The sequence below is a fragment of the Hippopotamus amphibius genome, chromosome 7, assembly GCF_030028045.1.
Source record: "Hippopotamus amphibius kiboko isolate mHipAmp2 chromosome 7, mHipAmp2.hap2, whole genome shotgun sequence".
Lineage (NCBI taxonomy): Eukaryota > Metazoa > Chordata > Mammalia > Artiodactyla > Hippopotamidae > Hippopotamus > Hippopotamus amphibius.
Genome location: NC_080192.1, coordinates 123,643,713 through 123,663,489, shown reverse-complemented (window position 1 = coordinate 123,663,489; position 19,777 = coordinate 123,643,713). Strand labels below are relative to the sequence as shown.

Genomic DNA, 19,777 nt, shown 5'->3' with positions numbered 1-19,777 from the left:
AAACTTTCCCCACCACACACACACACACACACACACACACACACACATACACACACACACAAACTTACAGATCCAAAAGAACCAAAACTATAAGAAAAAAAGGAATATATGTAAGCTATGTACCTAGAAAATTAAGTGCTACTCATTGCTCAATTAATGGACAAAAATGCAAAGACTGAGACATAGAGCTATATCTCTTTCATATCAAAAACCTGCAGGCCAAGGAATGTGTGCTTTAGCAATATATTTATTTTGATAGAATTCTATTACAGCTAAGAAAATTAACCTATTGTTGGCTATATCTTACTTGCCATATGGGTTGTTGTGGGTGGTGGTGGATAAGAAAGATGTGGACAAGGAAAAGGTGATCCTCAGTTTAGTCCCAAAATCTCCTCAAGATGTTGCAACCCTCAAGATGTTACTCAGAGCACACATGTAAGACTTCACCCACAGGCCATTTCTAGTAGGAAACATAATCCTTTTCCTCACCTTCCCTGCTAATACTCACTTCTTATCATCTCTGTGATCAACTCAATAACCATTTAAGAAAAAAAAGTATCAAATCTATAGATTCTTAAATGAACAAAAGATACCACTATGTTCTCCTATCTTAACAGCACATAAATCACCACAGTTTTTTAAATTAAAGTCTAATGTGGGACACAGATAACGGTAAATCTAAGTATTTAGGAAACTTGCTTAAGGACAGGTATTACATGAATCAAAAATCAAGTAAGGAAAAAAAAGCATTTTTACAATTGAGGAATGCATGTCTATGAAAAGAGAAAGGGAAAGAATACTTAAAATCAGAACACACCTAGGAAATTCAGAATATGCAATTAAAATATGAAATGACTTTCAAAAATCAATCTAGGCTGGGACTTCCCTGGTGGTGCACTGCTTAAGAATCCGCCTGCCAATGCAGGGGACATCGGTTTGATCCCTGCTCCAGAAAGATCCCACATGCCGCAAAACAACTAAGCCTGTGTGCCACAACTAGCTGAGCCTGTGCTCTAGAGCCCACAAGCCATGACTACCTAGCCCATGCACCACAACTACCGAAGCCCGTGTGCCTAGAGCCTGTGCTCTGCAACAAGAGAAGCCACCACACTGAGAAGTCCACACATAGCAACGAAGAGCAGTCACCGCTCGCCGCAAGTAGAGAAAGCCCATGCACAGCAAGGAAGACCCAAAGCAGCCAGAAGAAAAAAAAAAAAAAAAAAATCTAGGCATAGATATATTTCATAGGTAAGTATAATAAGGTTCTTCTAGCAGTGGCTAAAAGATGAGCATTACTCCAGAAATAAAGACCCGAAGTCTGCCTCCTCTAATACCTGACTATTCATCTTGCTTGCCTTTTTGTGAGACTCAACCTAAATGAAAAGATAAAGTCTGGTAGGGAAAAGAGCTCCAAACAGTCTGAATTACCCAACTGTGTACCCAAAGGTTGAAACTCACCCAAAAGCAACATAGTGAAGTTTCACATTTAGTTAAGAGAAATAATAAGAAAAAAGAGATTTAGGTCCCATCAGTCTAAAACCCTTAAAAGTGATATACCCCCCAAAAAAACCCAAAAAAGGCTAAGTATCAATGAAAAGAAGAAAAAAGAAAGTGCACACTGAACAAGGAGTAATCTCCAAATGAGTCTCTGTGTTAGCTATATGCTACAAGACAATTAATAGTGTAAATAAATGATAATGCATTTTCTTTTTTCCCCTAGATTGCTAGATCCATAAACATCAAGGCCGTACAAATATTCTCGAGAGAAACTAGTAATATAAGCATTGGAAGTAATGCCACTCTCTCTCCCTTTAATTAATTACAAAGCGCTTTGTCTTTAGGGAGTAACTTTTAAATATTAGCATATAATCACTGTTGCCATACATGTAAAAGAAATCTTTAATATGAAAGGAACAGGAAAAAATCAGTAGGCTTTCTTTCAGAAATAAATGTAATTCACATATAATAATACCTCCAGAGAATCCACATTTGTGGAGTTTCTTACTATGAGGAGTGTATGTAGTCTGTGCACCCAATACATGAGCTACCTGAGTGTCTGTTCTCATAAACATTCAACTACTTATACTAAATAATGGAACACAAGTAATTTTTTTAAAGTGTTTCCTGGTAAGTGGAGATATTTTAACTAAAGAATAAACTGTCATGTGGCCTCAAAGAAGATTCCTTTTGGCATTCTTTTTCTGCCCTGCAAGATTTTCTGAAAGACATGAATCAAAACCAAGTTACTATCTAAGTAACATCCTGAGTTCCAGTTTTTAATTAAAGTTTTAGTAGCAGGAAAAGACTTTGCAACTATAAATATGGGAAAGAACTTAATTAAATGTATCATTTTAAAAATTCCTTAAACAGCCAGATTACTCTTTCTAAAACATGAATCAGATCATATCACTCCCCTGCTTAAAAAGTCTCAATGGCAGGGAAGGTTGGGGGGGAATGAATTGGGAGATTGGGACTGCCATATATACATTACTAATATGAAAAAAAGTATCAAATTGTACACTTTAAATATATGCAGATTATTGTATGTCAACTATATTTCAATAAAAGTTCTTTAAAAAAAGTCTTTCAATGGCTTTTCATGGTCAGAGGATAAAATACAAAGTCCTTAAAACGGGTTCTAAAGTCTCAAATGAACCGGCCCCTTCTTGTGTTAATCTTCCCCCCTTGGAGCTCAGTACTTTATGCACATTGGTCTCCTTGCAGTTCCCTGATGACAAGAATACCTTTGCCTATTTCAAAGCTTTTTCACCTGTAATTGTTTCTTTTGCTTGGCTTAAAAATCATTTCCCCAGAGATGCCTTCTCCAACACCTTACCCACAGTATAAATCCAATCACCCTGAATCGCAGCAGTTCTCAAAGTGTAACTGTGAGTTCACAAGACCCTTTTTCAAGGAGTCCACAAAACCAAAACTATTTTCATAATAATACAAAGAAGTTATTTGCCTTTTTAATGTGTTAACATCTGCACTCGTGGTACAAAAGTAAGACTGGGTAAACTGCTGGCCATAATCAAGGTAATGGAATCAAACTGAACAGCAGTCATGTATTCTTCACCTTCACCCATACTGTTTTTTTTTTTAAATAAAAAATAAATAAATAAATAAATAAAATTTAAAAAAAAAGTCAGTCTCACTTAATTTCATTAAATTTTAAACTTTGAGTACAGTTTTATAAAAATATTCTGTATGACCATATGCATTCAATTTGTGGTGACAAATGCATAAAGCACTTCTGCTGCATACAGAAGTACATCTCAAGGAAAAAGCATTTGTGTGATTTTGAATTGCGAGCTAAAGTAGACTTTTTTTTCCATGGAACACAATTTTTACTTCAAAAAATGACTGTAGACAAACTGCAGTTACTCCAATTTAGGTATCTGGCAGAAATTTTCTAGAAAATGAACAAAATGAGCCTGACACTTCAAAAAAAAACACTTGACATATCCATTGTCAATGATAAAACTGAAACTTCTAGGTGAAAATCAGACTTTTGCAAAACTTGTATCACTGTGAGATTGACAGCTTCCCAATAATTAAAGATTTTTCTAATGAAATTGGTGCTGATATTAACAAACATGATTTTTTTTACATTGTATGATGAAATGTGAACATTCGAAAGATCTGCATGACTCAATGAACAAATATTTTCCAAATGTTCATGCGAGATATTACAAAATCATGCAAAGATAAAAGATCCATTCAAAGTATAAGCACAAAAGATGATCCTGGTTGACATATAGAGAATGGGGAAGTAAGAATGGAAACTAATGGTGTTAAATTTAACCTCTGTCTTGGACTGTTATTTTTTCTCTAGACTTATTATTCCCAAAAGAATGTTTTCCCTGTTTCCTCAAAGAATTCTGAAGACACAGCAAATCTCAGGGAGGGGCACTTTCAAAAGAGAACAACTGTGATTGTCCGTGATTATTTTTAACACTATGACCTTCAAATTTATTTATTCAGAATTTAATTATTCTTTGTTGAACAGCAGAAACTAACACAACATTGTAAAACAATTATACTCCAGTAAAGATCTAAAAGAAAAAAAAAGGCAAAAAAAAAAAAATTCAATTACTATATACTAATTACAAAAATAAGCTGATCACATCATCATCCATCATTTGCCTTTTTTACTGATCTCCTTTATCATCACCTTCTTAGTCCTTAACTTTCTTCCCTTTTAATTACTTTTTTCCCTTCCATTTTCACTGTCCATAAACTTATTTAACACACAACTTCCACTTATATCAATATAGGCTCTCTATATATTCCTAGGCCAAATTTAATTCAGGGGTACCCTTTTAGCACATATCATCATCAATAAAAAATTCTGCTAAATAGAAAAAGGTTTGGAAAAGGCTAATATGTAAACTATCCTTGATTATAGCTGGTTTATAGGCCCAGGGTCAAATTAAACTTCTGAAAAGCTTTACAATCTAATTTCTATTTTACTCTTATTCATGAAACAAGTTAAAATTATACATTAACTAGGCATTAAGAAATATTTGTTAAAGATCCTCCTCAAAACATCATAAAGGAGGCAGAGCTAATCAAAACCTCATCAACCTGGCAATATTATTATTTTGTTTATTATTAAAAACTTACCAAAAAATAATTTTCAACAATGGCCTGATAAAATGTGCAGAGCATACTACATAAAAACAAAAGAGAGCAGCTTTTTTGTTTTAACAATTTGAACAAATTGCTCAAAGGCAAAGGAGTAAGCTGTGGGTGAAATTTTCTTTTTAAACTCATGGCTGTTGTGAGTTACTCCGGAATGATTATATTTCAACTCTACTAGTACAGGTCTAACCTAACAATCAACATTTTACAGAATTAAAATGACCAATTTCACGTATTCACACAATGTATGTACAACAGGCAATATAGACTAGAACTTGATACTGGTTCACATGTAGTGAATTAACTATTTAAATAAAATGCTGGTCAGCAAATTAAGTAATTTGGGTGGCTATTTCCAGCAGAAACTTTTGAAATTTCACAAGTTTCTTATTTTAAAGACTGGTATACTAAGCTCTTAAAGTTCACAAGGTTCTCATTTTAGAGAGTAGTATACAACTCAGTCTCAACTTGCCAGAAAGACTTTTTTAAGCTAATTTCAGAGCTGTCATTAAATTATTAAGAGCTAATATACTTCAAACACCATATTAAATTCACTGTCAGATTCTAAAATAATTCAGGTACCTTATCCTGTCAATGGAAAATTATTCTTCATTCATTAACCACAACTTAACAAGTACAATAAAGAATTTTCAATTATAAACTGATTAAAATAGAACAAAGGGCTTTGAATTTTTCTTAAAAGTATTCATTTCCAGGTTTTCAAAGAAAATTTAAAAACCAAAATATTTAATTGTTAATGTTCCTGGACCCAATTCCACGGTGTGCATTTATGGGGGTGGCAGAGGGGGTACACTCAATTCTGACACTATCTACCTTGAGACAGCATCAGATTCCACAGGTTACGGGTTCAGTCCTACAAGAATGTCCCCACACCCACATGCATCCCCCACCTCAGATGCCAGTCACAAGCCCAGGCTGTCACTTGTGTGACTGGTTACAGATGGGATATTCCAACAACCACCTCCTTGAATTTCAATTCCGATCCCAATCATAAGCCCAAGTTGTTATCTGTACTTCTGACAGGCCAGTTACAAATCAAAGAACGGCTCACAAAACTCAGAGAAATATTTCACTTACCAGATTACTGCTTTATTATAAAAAGATCTAACTCAGTATCAGCCAAATGGAAGAGATGCATAGGGCAAAGTAAAGGGTAAGAGCCAGGACCTTCCATGCCCTCTCCAGGCACGCCGCTCTCCCCAAATCTCCACGTGTTCACCAACCTGGAAGCTCTCCGAATCCTGTCCTCTTAGGTTTTTATGGGGCTTTATTACATAGTCATGACGGTGATTGGTTCAACCTCCAAGCCCTCTCCGCTCCCCAGAGAAGGTCAGGAGTGGGAATGAAAAGTCAAGCCCTCTAAACAAAAGGTTGGTTATCCTAGCAACCAGCCCCATCCTTAGGTGGGGTCCAAAAGTCACCTCATTAACATACAAGAGACACCTTTGTCACTCTCACCATTTAGGAAATTCCAAGGGTTTTGGGAGCTGTGAGCCAGTAACTGTGAAAAAAGACTAAATATATATGTGAAATATATTTTGATCATCTAAGTGACCAAATATATATTTCTTATAAATCACCATGCTGTATTAATCTCCAACATTTCCAGAACTAAACATTTTACCAACCAAAGGGAAGGTAAAAACTAAATGTTCAGATAATAAAAAATAGTATTAAAGCTTTTCATAACCTATATACGGTATAATCAAATTTATAAAGTCAAATTCTTAAAATCAAGTATATAAGAAGTATGCAAAACAATTACTTCAGTGGCAAAGCAATTATGATATAATTCCCAACTACCTAATGAAAACGGTATCTAACTATATTACTTACGTAAGAGATGGATCCACTTGCTTGTAAGCATGAGCAGCACAAGACCCACAGTATGTATACCCTGCGTGGCTACAAAACAAAAAAATGTTTAACTTAATCATCAGATTCAAAATCAAGGTATTCTGAGGAAAAAAAAACTTTTGAAAGAAATATAATAATTATGGTAAACAACAGAATTACGTGTACAGATTAAAAAGCAATGTATTGATAGATAATAATGCAACTTCTAGAAGATAACAGGGAACACATCACTGTTCTGTGTTCCAATTTTAAATGTTAAAAAGTATTTTGTAATTTTTTTAGTCTGAAGGAAAACTGTATTTGGAGATATTCAAGGCTTACCTGAAGCTGCTAATGTGACGCTAATAATACATGAGTTTTTAACATTCCTCTTCAGTACCATTAACAGACTATTACATACCCGAAAATGACAAGACCAAGAGCAAGTCAAATCAGAGTAAAACAAATATCCTATAAGAAACAACTCACTTCCCTCCATGTCTTTAATGGTAAGAGAATTGACCTGGCCTTCTGTGTTTTATGCCTTTCATTTTCTCTCCCTACTACATCCTTTTTATCCCCTGGTCTCAGCTTTGCATTGGTTCTCTGATCATCCATACAATGACTGTTTCAGAACTTCATTTTTCTTTCTTGACTCAAGTTACGTGAGTCTAGAAATATTTCCCTTAATGCTTACTATTTAGTGTGCGGCCAGTAAATGTTTAACACAAGGCTCTGCAGGAACAAAATGTATACATATGCACATAAGCTTACTATAAATTTTACTGAAATAAAAAGATACATACCACACAATTTACAAACAACGAAAAAATATATAATACTCTTTATTGCAAATTCAGCATAGGCAACTGATTGTCCCAGAATGCCTTCAGTAATTTTAGCTGAACTCTTTAACCCACAGCCAAGCAATGGTTGCAAATGACAAGAGTAAAACAATGAAGACATATATCTGAATTTCACTCATTTGACAACAACTCAAATGACTTCTTTGCTTGTTAGACAATAGGGTTTTTCAAATACTAGAAAGCATATTTCCTTCCTCATATTTTTGTGCTTGTCACAACGTAAAAGTTACTGACATAACAAAATTTTAAGTTTAATCTGCATTATTGACCTTTCCCCATTACTTGTCTTGAGTACAATCAACAAAAAATAAAGTCCTGATTTGCAGCCATCTGCCTATTAATGTGGAGTAAATAATTCCAATCATGGCCAATTTCAATGCACAGTAAACTGAAAAGACAAAACACAGACCGGGAGAAAATATTTGTAAAGCATATATCGGATAAAGGATTTATATCTGAATATATAAAGAAATTTCAAAATAACCTAATACTTTAAAAAATACAGGTAACTGTTTTACAAGACAAAAAGAACCCTGAAGACTGGTTGCACAACAATGTGAATGCACTTAATGCTATTATATAAATGGTTAAAAATGGTTAAGATGGTAAATTTTATGTTATGTGTATTTTACTACAATTAAAAAAAAATTTTAATAGGAAAAGATATGAACAGATACTTTCATCAAATAATACACGGGGATGGCAAAAAGCACACAAAAGAAGGCTCCACATCAGTTAGTCACTAAGCAGAGGCAAATTAAAACTACAATGAGCTACCACTAAACACCCATTAAAATAAGCTAAAATGAAAATGAGTGAGCATACCAAGTGTGGCAAGGATGCAGAACTGAAACTCAACCTGTACTTGTAGAAATGTAAAATGGTACAGCTTTGGAAAATGATTTGGCAATTTCTTAAAAAAAAAAAGCTAAACATACTTCTGCCATATAACTCCTGCTAGCTATTCCACTCCTAAAAAAAAAATTTTTAAGCATTATGTACATACAAAGATTTGTACACAATTTTTCATCCCATTTTTATTCTCAATGGCCAAAAAAGAGAAACAGCCAAACATCTCTCAAAAGATGAATGGATAAACAAACTGAAGTATATCCATACAATGAAATAACTCTTCAGCAAGTGAAAGGAATGAATATTGACACACTCAAAATAATTATGCTAAAAAAAGAATGGTAAAAATAAAGAAAAATACATATGCTGAGTGAGAGAAGCCAGACAAAGAGTTCATACTATATGACTCCACTTAAATAATTCTACAATAAAAAAATAAGAATAAAAAATCTTTAAAAGAACGTATATATGTGTAAAACTGAGTCACTTTGCTGTACAGCAGAGATTGGCATAACACTGTAAACCAACTCTATTTCAACTAAAAAATAAAAATAAATAATTCTAGAAAATAAAAACTAATCTTTAGCGACAAAGTAAATCAGCAGATGTGGGAGGGTGGGGGAAGGGAGAGGTAAAGAAGGGCACAAGGAAATTTCTAAAGATGATGAATATGTTCATTATATTAACTGTGGTAATGATTTCACACATTGAAACTCATCAAATTGTACACTTCATATGCACTTTATAATCACACCCCAATAAAGCTCTATTTTAAAAATGGTACTCATCTGAACTAACAAGATATAAACACAGAAAAAGAGATTCACATAAGTCAATCACAGCCATACAAGATAGTAGTGTGCTTAATTAGGAGTAGAGTAATATGGGACTTACGCTAAGCACACTGAAACCACAAGGCTTTATTGGTCAAATTAATGGTAGTCACTCCATTGTTACAACTCTGTCAAGTGAGCCTATCAAGTTCCCTCAATATAGGAATATTCTCACAACCCAGTTCTAATCTTAGCCAGAAGGTAATGTAAGTTGTTCTGTGGCTCAGCAAATTCAGTTTTGCTGTCATCCTGTACTGATCTTGATACTCTAGGCTAACCAGGGGCTCTATTTTTTCCAGTTATGTCCCCAATCTCTCAGTGCCCAAGTTACCAGTACCAACTACTTCAGATTCCTAATACCTATTCCTCATTTTAACATTACTGGCTCCACCCTGTCAGTTCAGAAATACACTGTCTTGCCTGGCCATGCGGACCTTAAAAACCATCTGATCCATCTGGTTCTGCCCTGGTCTGTCTCAAACCTGAATGACATTTGGGTTTTTAACACTGCTTTGCTCTCAGTTGTCACTCACTTCACATCCCTCCACTTCTCAATCCTTATACCTTAAACTGGTCCTTCCTTCTTAGATCTGCTTTTCAAGATCTTAGGATCCTTAGATCTAAGGATCAAGTAGGATCCTTAGTTCCTACCTGCTCTTCTTGAATTTAAAGGCCCTGAACCCCAATCTATACTCCAATCTCTAAATCAACATGTCTTTCTAGTCTGGATCTCTCCCAGTTTTACCAATGCTGTTCCTAACCAAGCTCAGTTCTTAAATGTGGGAAAGGCTTCTTAGAAACATTAGATGCTTGAAGTATAGGTAGGACAGAAATAGTAAGAACAGAAGAGTAAGGGCATGAAGGGAATAAAGGCTGAAGGAAAAACATGAGCAAATGTCCAAGTGTATGACGTAAATGAGAAAATATGAAATTGGCCTGAATGGAACAAGAGAGTAATGCTAAGTCAGAGTCAGACAGAGGTGTCTGGGCTTGATAAAACAAGTTACTGAAAAACTGCTGAGTGCTCTTGAACAGGGGAACGACAATATGAAACTGTTATCATGTACTGGAAAACACAGCACAAAGGACATGTGAGAGACAGGAGGTATTACATGAAGCTCTCCTGGAAACTGGCATAAGGCTAGAATGTCATGGGCTAGAATGGTGTAAGTGCCAGTGGGAGATGAGAAATCAATGCCCTAGAGTCTAAAAATAAAAACTGACATATCTTAGTGACCAAGAAGAAGGAGAAAGAAGAGGACAGTTATGATAATGGTGATAACTAACATTTACTGAGTGCCTGCTGCATGTCAGGCACTCTTCTACATAACTCAAAGCATTACTTTTAATCCTAACAACTCTATACGATAGGAATTATTCTTCTTCTCATTTTACAGATGAAGAAACTAAGCAGAAAGGTTAAGAAACTTGCTCGAAGTCATATAGATAGTAAGTGGCACTCCAGGATTTAAAGCCAGGCAGTAGAGCTCCAGAACCCATTCTTAACCGCCGTAAGAGATCTTTACATATTTGAAGGAAGAAGGGAAGGAGTCCATGCAGTAGGAAAAGCAACAAGCCCAACTGGAAGAATACTTACAGAATCATATATCCTGTAAGACTACAAGGAAGGATGATAGTTTTGAAAACACGACTAAGGTAAACTTCTTTCATAGTAAGAACTCAGATTTCATGGTTTCAGTCCTTTCTGAAGCTGAACGCTTAAAAGTCTGCTTGAACTAAAGATAAAATAGTGGCAAAAAGAGAGGGAGATTCTTAACTTGGTTGGATAGAGAATACATTGCAGTGTATCTTTTTTTTTAATCATTAAGTACACCATCTCTGTTCTCCCCCATAGTAAGGAACTCTACTTCATGAAAGGACCAAGATCACAGTCAAAGAAGAGAAATTCTAATACTTTCCTTTATCCTGGCCCAGATATATGGTAATGAATAAAGCCTTAGTAACTATCAGCTTTCACCACTGATTCTCTGCTCCGACACCCTTCTTGTGCTAACAGAATCAATAACTCTACATATATGTGGAAACAGGTCCCATTAAGGGATCACTCACAATAAAGGAGGCTTCGCTAAGGGAACAACTACATTTTTTTCTTTTATGTATAACGGCCAGAAGAGCAATGAAAATTTGAGCTCTATAGACATCTGAACATGCATCATAAAAGTGTGTCCAAGTCAGTCTTTTTAAAGTTTTTAAAATCCTTAATACAAAGTCATCCCTGCTAGCTGTTACAGGTCACTCTCGTTCTCAGTGTAACTTCTCACGAAAACAAATACAAAATTATACTTTAATATCTATAATTTGTCATTAGGCTAAAACCATGCCTCTAAAAACTGATCCTTCTTTTAACACAGAGTACTTTTGCTTCTCCCTTTACGCCTACACGTTAGATCCTTTACATCAGCAAGTTCAGCTCCTAACCTACCAGAATTTCTGTGCCCCACACAGAGCTGCAACTAATGAGGATGCAAGGTCATTGCCCACAATCATTCACTGGTTAAGTGACAGTTTCCTATACAGCAACCTAGCAGTGTGGTATAATTCAAATTCCTACATCAGGAAAATTACCAATCACTACATGACATGGACTTTCACTTGTATCAACTATGAATGCCAAGAGCCTACTAAACATTCTATGAAAGCCTTTTCATCAAAGAGGATATAGGGAATAATAAAAGAACACTTATTTGAATTCAACAAAGTCAGATTCTTGTAGTCCTAATTCTACTGAATAGCAGCAAAAACTGCAAAATAAAAGACTGGATTAGATGAAATGATAAGACTGGACCAGATGAAATGAGATCTCCTCCAGCAATAAGAAAAGTTTGCAACCTTAAGTTATGATCTACAAACCTAGAAACTAAACTTTAAAACACCTGGGACCATATAGGATCAACCTGAATGACAACTGGCCCCAGTTTACAGAAGCAGCAACCTCCATATTGCCTTCTCAATTTTATTTTGCTGTACCTAGCCTTTTATTCTTTTCTTTCACAGGCACTGCTCAATGGCGCTAAAGATTCCAGCTTCAATTAAAAAAATCAGTGGATGATTATATCTAAAAAAAGTCCAGGTAAGACAGTCATTATTTAGAATATCTTTTTTACAAATGGAATCTCACAAATATTAAGTAAAGAATATTATGAGCTAAAAAGGCAAGTAAGAATAAACTAACCACAGTGTTGCACGTTGATGGGTTTTTTTTACTGCTAGAGTATATATGACTTGAGATATTGTCATGAATAACCTCCCAGTCCTTGTTAATACTAACAAGGCTGGGAAAGTCTTGATGGCTTCTACCCTGATTTACCTCGAACTCTATGCTAACAAGAGGAGCCTGTCTTCTGGCCTATCATACACACAGGGCCTATCATACACATATATCCTATCCTTTCACTGTTTGATAGGAAATAAGACAAAACAAAAACAAAGCCAAACAAACACACAACACAGAACGCACTACGAGATTGTTTAGAAGATTGTTTGTTAATATTAAGAAGGACTGCAAATCTCCAATAACTTAAATTAACTAGATAATTTATAAAGATGCACTCTCTTGTGATATACACTGGTAGAGCTCTACAGGTATGCTTCACTATACACAACCTGGTCTTCTATATAAATGTTTCTTAGCTTTTAAATTTTTCAGACTAGTTTTTATACTAAAGGTATAATGCACACAGTAAAAAAAAGTCAATTTAAAAAAAGGTACACAATGAAAAGTTAAAGCAACCTTTATTCCATACTATTCCTACTAGATTAACTGCTAAGAAATCAAACTCTATTTTAAATGTATGGTGGGGGCCTTCAATATTCATTGTCTTTGCTTTACAGTAAAAAATAATTTCATCATGCAAACTAAGCCCCTTCCACAATTATCTGCTTATAATTTTATATTCAATAAGACGTTTCTTAAGTGACGCATACCTGTACAGCTCCGTTCTAAGGGTTGCTGAGTTATTCCTGAATACTGCAAGATAAACAACAATTTTGGCATCAAGGTATCTAGCAGTCATGGTAGGAAGGCTTCTGGAACTCCCAGTTCATGAGATCATTTCAATATATATCCCTGGGCTACACACTGTCTCCTGTGCCTCAAGATAAGTAAGGTAGTTCTAAATTCAACCAAAGGATATTTTTAGTCAAATTAAGTTCTTTTGAATCCCTCTCCCAAAGGTACCTGGTTATATGTTATACAGATTAGAATTCATTAAGATTGATCAACAGTTGGTTTAGTGGATCAATATTTATTCTTTTAATAATGTCAATAATAAATGACTATTCTATTTAATCTATGTGAATATAAAAATGAGCAAACTGTTTAAGCATTTTCAAAAGTGTGCTATCTAAGTTCTGAGTTTGTTCTTCTAAGGTTACCCTTGTATGATTTATTCCTGTGAAGGCAAAATCTAAGAAAAGGTGGTTCCAGAGAGCTAGAATTTATAAAATTTTAAAAGTATGTTTTTGATTTGAAATAAAAGTAGAAATCTTAAAATTTTAAGTTGTCTACTATACAAGCACGTTCTTACACAGACCCTTTTGGTGCCTATACAACAATAAAATATTTGTTGTTGCTTTTCTACCTTAAAGAAAAAAACAAAAGGTAACTCTGGAAAGGAAAATAATTGCCTCTGGAAACCATATAATAAGATGAACTTGACTATATTTAAAGTTTTCACATATTAACAAAGTAAAAACTGCCTAAATATACATAAAAACTACAAAGTCACTATATAGCAGAAACATGCACACCAAAGCCGAAACTATTTTCAAATATTCATTTTAAAACCTAAGGTAACTTGGAAATCTTTTACAAACCAATATATTTATAACTTAGGCTCAAACATTTCATTTCTCAGGCCATTTCCAAACATTTCAATTTAAAACTAACTACAAGAAGGAAACAAGTCTAGCTACTTTTTCATGAACAACTAACCTCATTTTAATTTTATGTTGATTCAGCTCAGCTCACACATTTAAAACAAGTTTTAACTAGGAAGGTAGTATACCAGAACAGTCAAACACCAGCAAAGTAATGGGAAGACAACAGAACATATCTCATGAGATACTGCAAAGAGATGATTACTAATTCATTTTCTCACCCAACCAAGGATCTCGCTTATACAAACTTCCCAGCTTATCCTTGCATCAAATTTTCTTTCGCTACTGGATCATGTCATCAACATTATAAACACTTTACTATCTCCCACCTTAAATAAAAATTCTCTGCTGACAACATATTCCCATTGCCCTATTTCCTTGATTTATAACAAAATTTCTCAAAAAAAGAGAAAAATCTACACTCATTGTCTTCATTTCCCTCTTTGATTCTTTCTTGAACCCCCTCCAACTGTGCTTTCATCCCCAACACGCCACAGAAAGCGTTCTTACTAAAATAACCAGCGATCTCCACAGTACACAATTATGAATTATCAATCCTCATCTTATTCGAGCTACTGGCAGAATTTGACACACCTGATCATCTTTTCCTCCCTGACACATTTTCATCCTTTTGCCTCCCAGAGACACCACTCAGTCTTGGTTTTCCTCCTTCCCCGTTGGTCCTCCTTCAAAATCTCCTTTGCAAATACTCCTCTTCATCCAGACCTCTAAATAAAGTTGGCTTGCCTATAAGGGCTTAGTCTTTGAACCTCTTCTCTATCTTACTCCCTAGGCAATCATAGTCTGATTAGGCTTTAAGTTATACACTTAACTGTATAAGTGTGATATGCCAATACAGCCTAGCCCTTCCTCCCTGTACTCCAGATTCATGTATCTAGCTGCCAATTTGAAAACCTCACTTAGATACCTAATAGGTATTTCAACATTAACACAGGTAGAATAAAATCTTAGATATATAAACACTTCAAATTCCACTCCCCATCTCTACCCTTTTTTTCTCCTTTAATTAGTAGAAACAAAATTGCATACTTCCAATTTCACAAGCCAAAACTTAAGTCATCCTTGACTACTTCTTCTACTTTATTGGTCCTACCTTCCAAATACCCAGAATATACTGCTTCTCATCACCTCCACCTCTAGCTCCCAGTCGAAGCCATTATATTATCTCTTTTCTGTACTACTGTAATAAGCCTTCTACATTGGACTCCTTGCCCTCACAAAACAGAAAGTCCATATAGCAGCAAGAGTAATCCCTTTCAAACCTAAGTCAGATAGTGTCACTTTTCTGTTCAAAACTTCTCATTACTTGCCATATCACTTGGAATAAAAACCAAAGTTTTTATGTTCTCCTACAAAGCCTCCCTACAATCTAGCCCCTGCTAGCAGCCTATCTCATCCACTACTCTTCCCTACACACACCACTCCAACTACACTGGCCTTGATTTTCCGAAAACACATTAAGCATATTCTGCCCCAGAGCCTTTGTCCTTGCTGTTCCACAACCTAAAATCCTTTTTCCCTGGGTATCCCCATAACTCCTCTCTCACACCATTTAGGCTCAATTGTTACCTTATCAGGGAGAACTTCTCTTACTATCCTATTTAAACTAGCAACTCCCTACTCATACTGTCATTCTCAATCCTCTAATCTGCTTTATTTTTCTTAGCACCCATCAGCACTTGACACAGAATATAATTATTTATTGTCTGTCTTCCTCAAATACTAAAAGGCAAGAACCATGAGAGTAGTGATTTTGATTTATTCAAAGAGCAGCACAAAGAAGAGCATCTGGCATTTAGCCTGGTAGATATTTGCTGAATAGCAAAATAAATAATAGCAAGTCATTATGCTAAAAATTTTATAAAGATTAGCTCACTTAATCATTAGAAAAACTATACAGAGGTATTATTATTCCAATTTTACCAATGAGACAAAGGCACAAGAGACTAAATAACTTGTATCACACAGTTGGTAAGTAGCATAAGCTTCCTGAATCTTTTAAATGAGATCAAGGTAGAGCATATAGAGTATTTAACAAAATGTTTGGTACATAAAATACCTAACATTTATGGAATACTTATTTTGTGCCAAACATTAATGCAAGCTCTGTATGTGTATTTGCTCACTTAATTCTCATATTATTTAATAAGTGATTGCTATTATTATTTTTACTATTTACTATTTATCAAGATACCAACCAGAACTCAATAGAAGTCACATAAAAGATGCTGCCGGGAAATAGCATAAACTCCAACATTTACCAAATCAAAATTAACTGAATTCATATCGTACACAGACACATAATTAAGTGTATGTTTGCTAGCTTGTAGTTCTCAAAAGGCCCTGTAACATAGACAAAATAGTCACAGATTTTCTTCTTTTAAAAAAAAAACCTACCCCTCTCCTAAAAATCTGGCTGCTACTCCATATTGCACCATATTATGTTTAATACACTTTTTATTATGTTTAAAATTACGTGACTAAAGTAGATCTTTTTAATGTTTAAAATAGAACTTATTCATTTGTACCAAATACTACTGAAATTACCAAGTTTACCTTATATAAACAACTATTTTAAAAGTCAGTTTCATTACCAAAAATAAAATTTGAAATTTCTGCATCTGAGAAAATAACCAATTCCTTTATTCTTGAGTTAAAGTAACAAGAATCATGAAATGTAGTGAATATAACTTCTTCAGTTCAATACAGCATTTGACTTTTAATTTTTAATTCAACCCATAGATACTCTTTCTTTATTAATAATTAACATATGAAAGATTCTGGGTAAAGACCCTTAAAACTTACGGTGCAATAATGGCTCTAGCAGGTCTTTTTGTAGACTGTACTTGCGAAAGCCAACCTTCTAGCTGTGCATTCAGCTGCGGTCCTATAAAATGAGAAAGAGAGAAACTGGAGTGAGCAAAGTAATTCAGTACCAATAACCATACATGAACCTATTTGGGACTAAAATAGCTTACTGGGCAGTGGATCATCATCTTGGATGTTAATGTTTGAAATTTAACTAACTACAAAGTTTCTAGTAGCAAGCCATATGATAAAGACAAGTACTGATTAAACAAAATTTGCTTTTACCCATCCACTTATTTATTTATAACCATCCTCATTTGTGAAAAACAATACAAGCTATAATTCGAGGCAATGATCAAACAAAATAAAACAAGAAAAACTATAGTATATGAAAAGAAAATAACTGAATATTTTTTAGAGTACCAAAACCTGCCTTAACCACTAAAATCACATCCATAGAATGATTGTTACCACACTCAATGATCTTTTCTTCTATCTACTCCAGCCCCCTTTGCCCATCATCATATCGATAACCAGTAACTACATCACCTCAAAAATCTCGATTTCAAGCATCCCACTCTCTTCACTTCCTATCATTCTAGTTCACTTCTAGAAATCTGTTGGAGTCACTTATCCAACTGTCCTTCACCCTCTCTTCTTCACTTTTTATACCCATCCTGAGATTTGATGATCCATCACTATAATCAATTCCTTGCCTATGGCCTCCCTCCTCTGCTCCTCTCTTCCTCCATCACAGTCAAATCATAGTTAAAAACAACCTTCCACTTAACAAAGCACCTCCACCTGAACAGTTGAATGAGACTGTAAAGAAACACAACCACATGAACTTTGAAATTATACTCATAAATTTCAGCAGACCCTTATCAAACAAAGCTCAGAAATCATACCACAACAACCTAGTAAATTTGTTCCCACATCTTTAAGATAGAGAATTACTTCATACAGCTTCTCCTTTTACCTTAAACCAGCATCCTCTTCCCACTCCCAGTAGGGGATCAAAATTTTCACTTTTAACTTTTCCTTTTGTTGAGGAAAAACAAGCAGAAGCAGAATAACCAACCATCCTGGTTTGCTCAGGACTTTGTCAGTTTTAGCACTGGAAGTCCTGCATCCTGGGAAACAACCCAGTCCCAGGCAAACCTGAATATTAATCACTCCAAATTCAGAAGAGAACTACTTCCTCTCCCCACCACTTATTCTGCTTTCCTCCTGTTTCAACAAATTGTCCTTGCTCCTAGCAAAAGCCAAACAAATTACTTCTGCACTGGATCCCACTTTGTTTTTCTTACTCAAGGACTCTGCTCTTAACAACTGTCCTTGACTCCTGCACTAACTTGCCCCTTTTTACTAGCTCATTATCATTAGCGTGCAAATATGCAATACCAGCGAACTGATTTCCCCCCAGCTACCACCCTATTTCTCTGGCCCCCTTTCCTCTGGCTGTCCCTTTTTTTTTTTTTAATCTTATTTCATTTTATTTTATTGTATTATTTTATTTATTTATTTTGGCTGTGTTGGGTCTCCATTGCTGCTCACAGGCTTTTCTCTAGTTGTGGCGAGCAAGGGCTACGCTTCGTTGCCGTGCACGGGCTTCTTATTGAAGTGGCTTCTCTTGTTGCGGAGCATGAATTCTAGGCACAACAGCTTCAGTAGTTGTAGCTCATGGGCTCAGTAGTTGTGGCTCGCAGGCTCTAGAGCTCAGGCTCAGTACTTGTGGCTCGCGGGCTTAGTTGCTCCGTGGCATGTGGGATCTTCCTGGAGCAGGGATCAAACCTGTGTCCCCTGCATTGGCAGGCAGATTCTTAACCATTGCGCCACCAGGGAAGTCCCTGGCTGTCTCTTTTTAAACTTTGAATCAAAAAATATTTAAACATTACAAAAGAACCTGGGTAATAATATAACAAACACCGAAGGATTGACAGATGAAATAAATTTAATCTTAACATTCTATCTTATTTACTTAAGATCTTCTTTTATTAAGAAAAAAAATATTAGGGGCTTCCCTGGTGGTGCAGTGGATAAGACTCTGGACTCCCAATGCAGGGGGTCCGGGTTCAATCCCCCATCATGGAACTAGATCCCACATGCATGCCGCAACTAAGAATTTGCCTGCCACAACTAAGGAGCCCACATGCTGCAACTAAGGAGCCGGTGAGCCACAACTAAGGGGCCTGCCTGCCACAACTAAGACCCAGTGCAACCAACCAAATAATAACTTTTTTTTAAAAAAAGATATAAAATATTAAAGACAAAGTTGAATTCCTTGCTGATCCTATTACATACCTACCTCCTAAGGTGACCAAGTTAACCACTTTCTGATTTTGGTGTTTATTATTTATTGCATTATACATTTACTAATATATGCATCCATAAGTAATACATGTATTATTTTGTTCTGCATGTTTTTTTTGTTTTTGTTTTTAAATGTTATATAAAGGGCTTCCTAGGTGGCGCAGTGGTTAAGAATCCGCCTGCCAATGCAGAGGTCATGGGTTCGATCCCAGCTCCAGGAAGATCCCACATGCCGCGGAGCAACTAAGCCCGTGTGCCAAAAAAAAAAAAAAAAAAGCACCTAGCACAGTGCCTGGCATACATGAAGCCTCACTGAAGAGTTAGCTCCTGTTATGGGATAAAGTGTGCCCCTCCCCTAAATGTTATATAAATATACCGTGCCTATTCTTCTAAACTAGTTTTAGTCACATTATTTTTAAGAATTATTCATATTGATATATGTAGCTCTACTTTATTCATTTTCAACGCTGTATAGTATTGTAATGTATGAATATACCAAAGTGTATCTATTCATCATTCTACTCACAGGCATTTTGGTTGTTTCATTGTTTCACTGTTAGTATACAATGCTACAAGTCTCTCATGAATGTGGGTTAAGAGTTTCCCTGTGATTTATCTAGAAGTAAAAGTGCTGGATCATTGAGCATGAACATCTTCAACTTTACTAGAACACTACTAAATTGC

General features: G+C 35.3%; 1 protein-coding gene across 5 annotated transcripts in view; it reads right to left on the bottom strand.

Moving 5' to 3' along the window:
* Positions 1 to 19,777, bottom strand: part of MEMO1 (mediator of cell motility 1) — a 119,338-nt gene that overhangs the window by 46,266 nt on the left and 53,295 nt on the right. For 4 of the 5 annotated variants that reach the window (XM_057743504.1, XM_057743505.1, XM_057743506.1 and 1 more), the window contains 2 exons: positions 16,778 to 16,859; positions 6,502 to 6,570 (listed from right to left, as the gene is read on the bottom strand). In XM_057743504.1, the coding sequence (XP_057599487.1) occupies positions 6,502 to 6,570; positions 16,778 to 16,859 (151 nt within the window). Of the gene's footprint in view, positions 1 to 6,501; positions 6,571 to 16,777; positions 16,860 to 19,777 lie in introns of those variants that run through there. The other variant, XM_057743509.1, reaches the window with a different exon arrangement.